This window comes from Chenopodium album, chromosome 9 (assembly GCF_948465745.1).
Source record: "Chenopodium album chromosome 9, dcCheAlbu1.1, whole genome shotgun sequence".
Taxonomy (NCBI): Eukaryota; Viridiplantae; Streptophyta; class Magnoliopsida; order Caryophyllales; family Amaranthaceae; genus Chenopodium; species Chenopodium album.
Window position 1 is genome coordinate 62,909,499 of NC_137842.1, and position 11,568 is coordinate 62,921,066.

At 37.7% G+C, this 11,568-nt stretch overlaps 1 protein-coding gene across 2 annotated transcripts; it reads left to right on the forward strand.

The window, feature by feature from the left end:
• The first annotated feature begins 1,764 nt into the window (after positions 1-1,764).
• Positions 1,765-11,008, forward strand: LOC145558697 (protein MLN51 homolog). Of its 2 annotated transcripts, XM_081620010.1 has the most exons (12): positions 1,765-2,818; positions 5,448-5,550; positions 5,721-5,923; positions 6,011-6,627; positions 6,712-6,825; positions 7,663-7,774; positions 8,813-8,935; positions 9,675-9,733; positions 9,824-9,869; positions 9,957-10,172; positions 10,367-10,458; positions 10,565-11,008. In XM_081620010.1, exons 1-10 carry the CDS (start codon positions 2,211-2,213, stop codon positions 9,982-9,984), a joined length of 2,013 nt encoding a protein of 670 aa, XP_081476136.1. In that variant the 5' UTR covers positions 1,765-2,210; the 3' UTR covers positions 9,985-10,172; positions 10,367-10,458; positions 10,565-11,008. The 2 variants fall into 2 exon arrangements, with proteins under 2 accessions (XP_081476136.1, XP_081476135.1); XM_081620009.1 differs by having other exon boundaries at positions 1,767-2,818; positions 6,011-6,825.
• The last annotated feature ends 560 nt before the right edge of the window (positions 11,009-11,568 follow it).

Consider the following 11,568-nt stretch of genomic DNA (forward strand, 5'->3'; position numbering starts at 1 on the left):
TCAGAAACAAAAAAAAAAAAACTAAACCCCAACCACTCTTCCCACCGCACCATGGCACCACCACCCCTGCGCTAGCCCAACCCCTTGCCCCCACCCCCACCGACGACCAACATCCTCTTTGGTGTCGGCGGCCACCCTTCCCCCTACCCCTACCATCTCCATCCACTTCCCCCCCTTAAACCACCATCCTCGACACCCTAAAACCCCAAAATTGAAATCTCCAAAATCGAAACCCTAAATTTCGATTTTAAGGTTTTCGATTTTGGGGTTTAAGTGAGGTGGTTCAGGGGGTGGAGATGGGAGGGAAAGGGCTAGTTTGGGTTCGCCGGAGCGGGGAAGGGGCTTCGAATTAAGGGAAATCGATATTGGGGGTTTAAGGTGTCGAAACCCTAGATTTCGATTTTGGGGTTTTTAATTAAGGGATCCGGCGTGATGGTTGAAAGGGTGGAGCTCGGAGGGGATGAACTGATTTGGGTTCTCCGGCATGGGGGAGGGGAGTTTGGTCATCGGCGGTGGGGAGGGGAGGGATTGTCGAGGGATAAAGAGAGTTTGTGAATCGCGGCTGGGTTGCGTCGTCGGCGTGGGTTGGCTAGGCTGGGTTGCGTCGTTGGCGCGGGTTAGCTAGGCTGGGTTGCGTCGTCGCCGGTGCGGTTGTTCAGGGCTGGGTTGCGCCGCGGTGGGGACTGGCTAGAGGCGGAGATATGGTGGTGGCAGTGACAGACGGTGGTTGGGGCTGGGTCATGGTGGCTTTTTTTTTTTTTTTTTTTTAAGTTTTTTATTAAGTAATTAATTTACTAATTTAATAAGCAACCAATTAGAATACACCACGTGGCATAATTAGCCTTAATGACTAACGGAGTTAACTGCCGTTAGTCATTAATGGCACTCGGTGAATTTTTTAAAAACTCAGTGGCATTTGGTGAATTCTGAAAAGTCCGATGACATTTGGTAAATTTTTAAATTACTCAGTGGCATTTGGTGAAATAGCCGTTGATTTAACCATAAGCTACTTTGGTGCCAAAAAAAGTCAAAATTTTTGAATTGGGTCCACCTCTAAAATGTTTCGCTCTATTTTGAGACATTATTATCTTCGAGAGGAGTCCATGATATCTTTTTCTAAACCTACCAAATATGACAAATTCAAACACCACATTAACTCATTATGGGACGTGTTTGGAATTAAAAATAAAACGAGGGTGTTATGGAGTTAGAATTTGAATCTAACCTTGCGTATGGTTGTTGTGTAGGAATGATTTTCTTTTCCCTTTTTATTTTAAGCCTAAATGTATAGACGTATCACGTATGATATAAACCACACCCACCTCTGCCCTTTGCATTCTTTATGAGTAAGGATCTGTTCTCTCCAGCTTAATTTCAGTTCAGTTCTTAATTTCCTTCTCTCGTAAATAAGGTATGAGTTTAGAAATTGAATTTTCTTAAACAAACATTAGGTTGGGATTCTACTCATTCTGAACCATTGTTGTTAAAATCCCGATCCGAATCTTATGATCCTACGATCCAAAAATGCATGATCGATCAGGATCTTTGGTAGGATCTTAAAGTTTTTATTAGGATCTTACGATCCTACTTCGGTATTAATTATGAGTAGTAGGATCTCAACACGATCCTACGATTTTATGATTCGATCAAACATTTCACTATAATATGAGACTATGTTATGATCCTATGATCCGATTTTACCGATCCAATCCTAACACTCTTTCGATCCAAAGTAGGATTCCTGACAACTATATTCCGAACCCATACCTCGTACTAAAATCGTCCAAATACCCTTTAATCCTCAGGTATGATTTAACAATTTTGTGTACCGTACACACTAAAAAGTTCAAAAGAAAAAGTTTACGAGAGTGATATGCATATACCGAGGATAATCGGAGTTGCCGAAAAAGCCCTTGTAGAATAGAAGAAATAAGATAAACCCGGTGGTCTTCATCTCCCTCTCCTTTAAAAAAAAAGGCTTTTAAAACCAATCAAAAACCTTCTCAAAACTTCCACCATTCTCTCTCCTGTTTTCACGCAGGAAGAAAACCCAAATTTCTTTTACCCGATTTATAAAGTCTTCTCAATTATTTGCTGACCAAATTTTCCTAATTAATCTTCCTAATTCATCACTAATTTTCTCTCTCCTACGAATGAAAATCTAGGGTTTCGATTTCGGGAGAAATTCATCATCGATTTAGGGTTTTAGAATGGAGAAGATGGCGGGAGAAGGAGATGAGGAGATTGAGTACGAGAGTGATCCAGAAGAGGCCAAGATGTCGTTGAAGATGCGAAGGAGAGAAGCGAGCGATGATGAGGAGGAAGAAGACGAGGAAGAGGAGGAGGAGGAGAGAGAGAGGGAGGTTGAGAGGCGGAGGAGAGAGGCGGCGTTGCCAAGGTCGGGGATCGTTGATTCCGAGGGTGAATCTGATGGGCAAGGTGCTGCGGCGGATTACGATGATGATGAGGAGGAAGAAGAGGAGGAGGAGGAGGATGGAGAGGAGTATTATGATGAGCAGGAGTATGAAGTGGAGGGAGTTGTTGTGTTTGATGGGTATGATGGGGGAGAAGTTGGTGGGCAGGGTGTGGGTGTGGGTGTGGGAGGTGAGGTTTCGGAGGCGGGGAAGGCGGTGGGGGAAGCCGGTGAGAGTGGGAAGACGGGCGAGGGCGGTGAGGGGGATGGGGAAGGTGAGGGTGAAGGTGAAGGTGGGCAAGGTGAAGGGGAGAAGAAGGAGAATGAGCCATTTGCTGTACCTACTACTGGGGCGTTTTATATGCATGATGATCGGTTTAAGGATAATGCTGGTGGTCGACACAGGTATTGCTTCGGAATTTTCGAATTTTGTATTGTGTATTGCTTGTATTTATTTCGTTTATTGAATTCAATTGTGTTTATTATTGTTATATAGATAATTTTATGTGGGAAATAGAGAGAGGACAATTGGAATAATCTTGTGTAATGTTAGTGTGAAGAATTTATGGATAGTAAAGTTGAGGGTATTTAGTGTGGAATCTAAATGATTGATGTTGATACTTTGGATTAAAGAGATACTGAGATGGATAAGGCGGGATCACTAAGAAATAAATAAAGCTTGTAATAGTGATGTATAGAATTTGAGGGAATTGTATAGCATTTGGATGTTGAGTGAAGGGGATTGTAGCCCTTTTATTTGGCATGTATGACTGTGAATTGGATACTTCCTTTTGCCTTTATTCTGGCGAATAATACATGAGCGAATGCTCATTTGTTAAGTTTGGAGAACCTCCTTCTTGTAGTGTACCCAAAGCTATATTTACTGCTCATTGGCAATTTGGGGTTTGTTTCGCTCATCGAATCAGACAAAGGGGTTACAAATTAACCTTGGGTACACCTAGATTTGAATTTTTACTATGTTTGTATCTATCTCAAGGAAAAGCTCCATTCATCTTAGTTCCATCATTTCAACTGGAAAAAAGTGTCACATATGTTACTCTTCCCTTGCCCGTGAATAAAAGAAATAGAAGGCAATCAAATAAGAAATATGTTTTCAGTGTCTGCATCAGCTTATTGTTTACTCTTTTTTTTATTTTTTTATTTTTTATTTTTTTATTTTTTTATTTTTTTTTTACTTCTCATGAACTGGGTATTTTTACTGAGCTCTGTTGCTTTTGAGAAATATACACAGTTAAGGAGATGGAGTTTTTGTGTAGTATAACTTAAGAACATAATTGGTGTGGTATGAAGAACATGTTTGCAGGATTACAATTAAGCATCCAGTAGGATACGTGTTTCCAAAGCAAGACTTTTAATTTTCTGTGACAATTAACTTTCTGAGTATGTTATTAGGCAAGAACAAGAGCAACATTACCCTTAAACCCTTTTCTTCTAAAATTTGGGTTGGTTGCATGTTGCAAGAAATTGTTTAGTTAGATTTTTTTATCAGACAATGTCATCTATGGTTTTCGCCATTTTGGAGAATGAGATGTAATTGTGTTAATTATTGTTTCCTCTTTTCTTCACTTTTCTTCATTTACTTTTAAGGTGTCTAAATATCCCTTTCTGCACATTATATTGCCGTGTGTAGAATGTTTTGCTGCCAGAACAGTGCCATACCCTTTTGTGACACTTCTTTGGTCACTTTGCTTGAGTTGAATCACATCATAAACTAGTGGAATGGAAGTTTTAACTTAGGGGGCCCATTCGACATCACTATAGTTTCAGGTCTTTTTTTTTTTTGGAAAGTTATACGATATGTGATATAAAGAATAAAACATTACCTATATCTATTGAAATCATGATTATTTAGAAGACCAACTACTCCCTCTGTCCCATATACAGTTCTTGTTTTCCTATTTTGGAGATCCAAAATGTTGTTCCTATTTCTATTTTTGGATAGTACGTAAAGTCTATTATACCCTCACTTTTTTCAACTTTATTCATTGTACTTCCTAATTTACCCTTGAGTTTTGCACATGCTTAGTATTTTTTCCCACTTTCTCTCTCTAACTTTTGTCTTTTATTAATGTACTTCATCCACTTTCTCCTCTTATTTTTTAAATACCGTGAAAATAACACAAAAAAGAACTATATTATGGGACGGAGGGAGTACTAGAAATTGGAAACCACTTTTCCTGGTTTTCTGTTTTAAAAATAACAGAATACTAAAAAAAAAAGAAACCATTGTGAAAAATCCCTTAGCTCTTTTGTTTCTAGTGCTAGTATCATGTATATATATTTCTCTGAGTAAGTGTTTGGCTGTTTGCTATATCTCGTCTTACCAGCTCTTTGATTCATTTAACAGAACTTGATGCTATCCTTGAAGATGCACTCTCATTTATCTCGTCTTTTAATTTCGTTTTTTTGGTCAAATGTCAAAAGGGATGGGAACTTTGTTGCCCACCACCTTGCTAGATTAGTGCCTTTTGGTGTTAAACAAGTTTGGGTTAATCATTGTCCTTGTGAGATTACCCCGTATGTATTGTTGGACACTTTGTCCCTTGATTAATATAGCTCTTCTCTAGCGTTTTCTCAAAAAAAAAAAAAAGAAATGCTCATTAGTGCAATTGTAATGAAAGCTTGATATATAACTGGGAAAGAGGCCTGATTTTCCCTCTTGGTGATGTCCTTTTACTTTCTTGAGGGAGGTGGAAAGGATACCATGCCTTTTGAATTATGGACAAAAAGTTTTTATACAATGTAATTTGTTAAAATTTTGCTCAGTTTTCTTAGGGAGGAGAAGATTACCATGCCTTGTTTATATTTGCTTAGGATTTCTCTTAGTTCTGTCCATTTTTCTGTGCTGACTTTGATACCAGTTATGTGAGGCCTTGTAGCCCATACTCTACAAATTTAGAGGCCTTACAGTTGTCTTTCCCTTAATTCTTTATTGTCATTGGCTTTGCATTGCTGATTAGTGCTCTTATCTCTGTTTTAAAATAAATTTATTCTACTTTTCTGCTCTTATTAGGCGAACCTTTGGTGGTAGAAAGTTGTGGGAATCCAAAGATGAGAGGAAATGGGGGCATGATAAATTTGAGGAAATGAACACGTCAGACAGGCATTTTGATGAGGTAAATGTTCTTTTTTGCTATTTTCTTGTGCTTTCTTTTCCCGTCATTTGCAAAATCGTACTGGCTCATGCACAACATCATTATTTATGTAGCTCAATGGAAGTCTATGGATTTTGATGAATTTGCTTCTATCATTTTATATGTCATTGATTATATTTGATTATTATCAGGGAAGAAGGTCCTCTAGAGGATCTTCTCGAGGCCGTGGGAAAGCTAGAGGTCCAGATCGTGGGTTTGCTCGTGGGAGTAGAATGAGAGGATATGATGGTAACAACAATCAAAGTGCTCCTCCGAGGGATGTGAGAGGAAGAGGACCTAGAAGATATCAACCCTCAATGAAGAATAGGGGTGAATTCCAACCAAATAATAAACAGTGAGGACTCTGAAATTTCTACTCCATGGTTGTGCATTTTTTTTCCTTCCTTTCTATTTTTTTTAAAAAATATTTATTACTTCTCAGATTGGCCAAGTCGCTGGACAAAAAATCGCATGCTGGTTCTGGCAGAGCAGCTGCTTCAACAGCTAGCCTTGATATGGAGCATGAATCAGTTCCAGCTAAGAAAGTCGCATCCAATTTAAACTCTGCTTCCCCTCCTTTTTATCCGTCAGCCACATCCAACAAAGATGTTGCATTGCCTCAAAAAAAAGAAGCTCAAGCTGGAAATAATAGCAGGAATATTCGCCCTTCTGCTGTAGACGATAATTTTTCTGTGCCACATTCAACTTCAATGTGGCGAGGGAAGAATGTAATTGATTCTATGGGTGTGGACAAGTTACACATTGATGATCCAGTTCTTCCAGCCAAGTCATTGAATAATGTGCATATGCAATCTTCTGCTTCTCCATCAGTTGGTGCTGCTCAGATGACTCCGTCTAGAGCACAGGGAAGGGGATTAGTGCCATCTGGATCATTTCAACCTCAAACCAATAACCAATTTAAGAAAGTTTCACAACCAGCACCTCAAGTTTCCCAGCGGACTCCTGTGCAAAGCCGAGGTCAGACTTCTCAGCAGACTTCAGGTCAGCAATATGTCCAACGCCCTCCTGGTGGCTCTCATAGCTCTCCTCCAAAAGCAGGTTTGTCGAAAAATACGTTTGAGCCTGGAAACTTTGATTCCGCATTAGAATCTGGTAAATCTAAGATTGTTGTGGCTGGAAAAGGAAAAGGAAATGCCCAGGGAACTGGTAGGGGTGCGCTTGTGTATGGTGGTGGTGGACCAGGTGGTAACATGGGTTCTGGTGATCCAAACCTTCCAGCTTTCTTCCCAGCTAACTGTAAGTTTTCTTTTCTTGCTGGATATATATATTTTTTGTTTGCCTGTTTGACCTGAAAATTGATTACTTTGAATTCAGTTGACTAACTTTGGTTAACTGAATTTAGGCTTCTGCTTTGGTGAAGCGGAGTTAGTGCACCAAAGTAGAAGTCACCTGGTGGTTTTTTTCTTTTTTCTCTCTTTTTTTTTTTTAACGTTATTCTAATTGATTCATCACATATCATTAAACTAAAATGTTTTTGTTCCAGATTAAGCCTGTTGGTTTTATGGGCTGCTTGACCCAATCCTGAGAATTCTTCTATGATGTGGTTAATCAATAGCACTTTGGCTAATTTATGTTATATAACTAATTGATTTATCTCGGAATCCATATAAATAATGAATTGTCAATTAAACAACAGTTTTATGTACAAGTCAGTTTTGGTCGAAAGTAATTATTTAGATCGTAAGGAATTGCGTATCATTGAATGTTCATTTCTAACCTTTTCAAAAATTATATCTGGTATGTAGTATACTTTCTCCCTTTTTTTTTTCTTCTCAGTTGCATCACTTTGCGAATTGCTGACTCCTTGGGCAATTTTTGGAGATGAGAAAGAGAGAGAGAATAACAAAATGGACCCATGTGATATGAGAGAGATAGAGTGTTTATTAACTGAAAAGTGATGCAACTAATTTGAAACTTCCTTTTTAGGAAATTGATGTAACTAAAATAAACGGAGGAAGTGTGAATTCTTTCCCTCTTATATCACAAGGCTTACTGCAGAATGTATTTGTTTTCCTTTTTAACTCCTTGTTTGTGAGATATATATTATAACATTACTTGTTGGGATTTATGCAGTTATGCAATTTGGGGGCCAGCATCCTGGTGGTATTGGAGTTCCTGCTGTTGGAATGGCATTTCCTGGATATGTTGCTCAGCCAAATGGTCTTGGAAATTCTGAAATGACATGGTATGTACTCTTGTTTGTTGTTGTTTCTTTCAAGAAATAGGCAATGCCAATGTGCTATTCTGTATTACTTGACATTTTTAAATAACAATGCTATCTTAGAATTTGTGCATTAGCTTATATAAAAGACTGTTATTAAAGTGATTAAACAATGGAGAGTAAGCCATAAAGATTTTAGGATTGAACCGGTGCATTTTGGCTGTAGAATGCTTTAATTAACATGTTTTACGGAGTATATGTTTTTTGATCAACCATATTCAGTGTTTGCTAATGTGTATAATTCTGAACCACAATTTTGGCTGTAGAATGCTTTAATTATCATGTTTTACGGAGTATATGTTTTATGATCAACCATACTCAGTGTGTGCTAATGTGTGTAATTCTGTACCACAATTTTATTTTAGTTACTCCAGTCAAGTCATCTGATTGAGCAATGTGTCTGTGTGTGTAGTGATTCAATTCTTCTACCTTTTGTTCTATATGTTGGAGTTAAAAATCTTTGGAATTCATCTTTGGATTTTCACTTTGTGGTGTTTAATTTGTTGTTAAAGTTCTGTCTTTGATTCATGGCTATTCAGTTTTGATGGGTCTCTTCTATCTGTTGGATTTCAGTTGTGTCTACCTGTTATCATGTGCAGAATCGAAGATTTGTGGAGTTGCGTCATTGACTAATTGTTTTGATTGTATTCCTTTGTTGATTGGTTTACTTTTGGCCCAATCCACTTTCATGTGTAAAGAGATACATAATAACAGATACATGAGCCTTTTTTTGATTTGAAGTATTACAGGTCCATGAGAAGTTAAAAAGATTTTATTTCCCTGGAAGCCTAATAATGTGTTTACTTGATAGATGATTAAAATTACCTTTAACTCTGAATGTCTTTGTGCTCTTGTTGCTCCACCATTGATTCTCTGCATGTTGAGCTCTATATGTTTGGAGTATCAGTTGTTTTCAATATCCTTGTTGCGTGAAGTCAGATTCACCTTGTAATTCATTATATGACTTTATACTTAACAGTGTTGCATTTTGGATGTGTTCAGGTTACCTGTTCTAGCAAGTGCAGCAGGTGCTCTGGGAGCCTCATATTGTAACCCTTATATGGCTGTTGATGGTTCTTACAATCCTCGACCAACAGGACAACCATCTGCCTTGCCTGCTCCTAGGTCCATACTATTCTCTATACTTTGTTGCGTATTAATAAAACTGTTATAGTGTACCTTCTTTAGCTCTTGAATATAGCATGTATAGATATCATTCAAGATGTCTGCACTTTGATATAGTTGAACCTATTCAAATATGCAGTCAGAACAAGATGTTCAATTTTTTAAACCACTTCGTTGTTGTATATCGTTGCGAACAAATTCTTTATGTGCTTCTAAGACCGTAGGTAGATAAGGCTTGCAATCTTTTTTATATTTGCTCCTTTCTGATAATATTGATGCCTTATCGTTGCCTTGTGTGGTGTTATTATTATTTTTCTCTGTTTTGCCAACTGAGCTAAAGAAACAGATTATGGTTTGTACTAAAATGTGTATTAAGTCATGATTTGTGAAATTTGTGTCAAAGGATGTTAGGTCAGAGGAGTGTATTTTGCCATTTGTATCTCTTCTGATCCTTTGATCATTTGAAATGCACACTCACATAATGTTCTGTGTTTTCAACTCAGCCCCCTTAAACTATATACGTGTAACGATCGTACTATGACTGGTGTTTGTAATTAGAATTATTGAAAGGGCAAGGTATGCTATGATGTTAAGCCTATGCTTCTTTCAGTTCATTGCCTGCTATATTTGCATTTGTTGGCCACCTCAACTCTAAAGCTCAAATAAATGAATAATGTGTTGGCAATATGTTGCCCTTTGGCCTTTGTCTCAGAGCTTTACGATCTTCTTTCTTTTGCAGCAAAGAGAATAGTAATCTCAGCAAACCAAGCAGTGAATTAAAACTTCCACAAAAATCTGGTAAATATACAAATATTGTACGGAGTAGCTTTTAAATGGAACTTTCTGTCACTGTTATCTTTTTATTGATCTGATTCTGTTTGTTTGCAGATGTGGCTAATGATGAGTTTAGTCAGAGACAAAATAAGCCTCGCAGGTGGATAGAACTTAGAGATGTCTTTATGTAAACGTTGCTTTTGTCCTCTTTTCTTACTGATTAGTTGTTCCCTTTTTCATTTTACAGATACTCAGAGATGAATTTTAGCCAGTGAAGTACATATTGAAGTTTCTGCCTGTTCAAATAAGATTTTGGAAGTTGTTCCCTTGAAATTGAAAATAGGTTGTCGTGGTTGGCTTAAGAACTCCGGTTTATTCTCATCATAAGACTATTTCTGACTTCCATTTGTGTTCTTGCGCCCTTGCGCTAGACCACATTGGGCTTTCTGTGTCTCAGAGATAGGTAAGGAATTTTCCCAATGATTTTCGTGAAATTCTTGAAAGTTCCATTTGTGCACATTAGTTTTACTTTCAAGTGGCGGCATTGGAAATGTAATTGATTGTAACAATTGTCTAGGATTAACAGTTATATTTTAAAACTTTCAGCTGTGGTTATTGGTTTTTATGAGGTTATCTTTGTCTTTGAATGGCTTGCAGTTAATATGGTATGCGTCTGCTCAAGCTGTTCTCAGTTTAGGAAGATTGTTGCCGTCAAATGGGTTGGTTTGTAGCTTTCTGTTTGATATGCGGTATGGATCATGGACCAAATTAATCTTTTCATTGATTCATTGATTGGGTTTGTTGCCTTGGCTGATAGCATAAGTGTGTTGGTGTTCCGTGCTTCTATGGTTTTAGGTTTTCTGGTGGCTTGGTTTTCATGAAGCTCGTTCAGTACACATGGCTTTTTTGAGGAAGTGTTTGCAGAAGATGTTCGAAAAGCCAGACTTATTGTGCTATATACATATCTAGCTTTTTTTTTCTTTTTCTCGTTGATGTCGTGAATTGGCTTTTAGCTTGTGCTGTTTACCTTTCTATTCTATTCTATTCCTGTTTATGAGTTAATGTTGGCCGCATTGTCTATTATTTCTATGCTATTTTTCGTTTTGGGGGTTAAACCTGCTTTTTATCAATATATTTTTTTTTCCTTTCTAGGACTGCTTTGATAATTGAATGTTTTCATCACTAGATTTTTGCTTTGATATTTGAACATTTGCTACGTAGTAATTTAGATTAAGCTTTTGTTTTGTAAGGGATTAACGATGTATTTGTTGGCCTGTTGGGTGATGATAATTGATGCTATGGGAATGAACTCTACTGATGATTCTCTTTTTTAATGGCTAGTTTGGTTTCTCACCAAGCAAAGGTCATATATATGTTTGTATATTGCATAGTACCCTTACGACATACTTCATGTTTTCCGGGTTACTATTATTGCATATGAAGTACGGAGTATTATCGTCCTTCCCATCCCTATCGTAAAAACATTGTTACCCTCCTCAATTCCTTGTTTGTAACAAGAGATTCCATTTTTTTGTTTCCGGTTGAATAACCATAATTGCTCATTTATGCTTCATTGTTAGTATGCTTGCTATCATTATGCTTCATGGCCTTAACCATGCAGATTCAAGTACACCATAAATGTTTTAGTCACATGGATTAAATTAACCATGAAGTTCAACTCACCAACAAAGTGTTAGTAGCTCACTTAGTAAGGCTCTTACCTTGGATTCTAGAGGCTAGGGTTTTGAAACCGTATTCTCCCCTCTACTCCCAAGCACGCAAATACTCGACTAAAAGAACCTTGATGGTTAAAGATTTGAGGCATGATGGACCACTACCAGGTATGGACTTCTTTGGTC

Bases quoted from the DNA above. Each gene is read 5' to 3' on its own strand.
- LOC145558697 (XM_081620009.1), top strand. From the start codon at position 2,211: ATGGAGAAGATGGCGGGAGAAGGAGATGAGGAGATTGAGTACGAGAGT. The intron at 2,819-5,447 runs GTATTGCTTCGG...TGCTCTTATTAG, and splicing joins AATGCTGGTGGTCGACACAG to GCGAACCTTTGGTGGTAGAA. The intron at 9,734-9,823 runs GTAAATATACAA...GTTTGTTTGCAG, and splicing joins AAAACTTCCACAAAAATCTG to ATGTGGCTAATGATGAGTTT.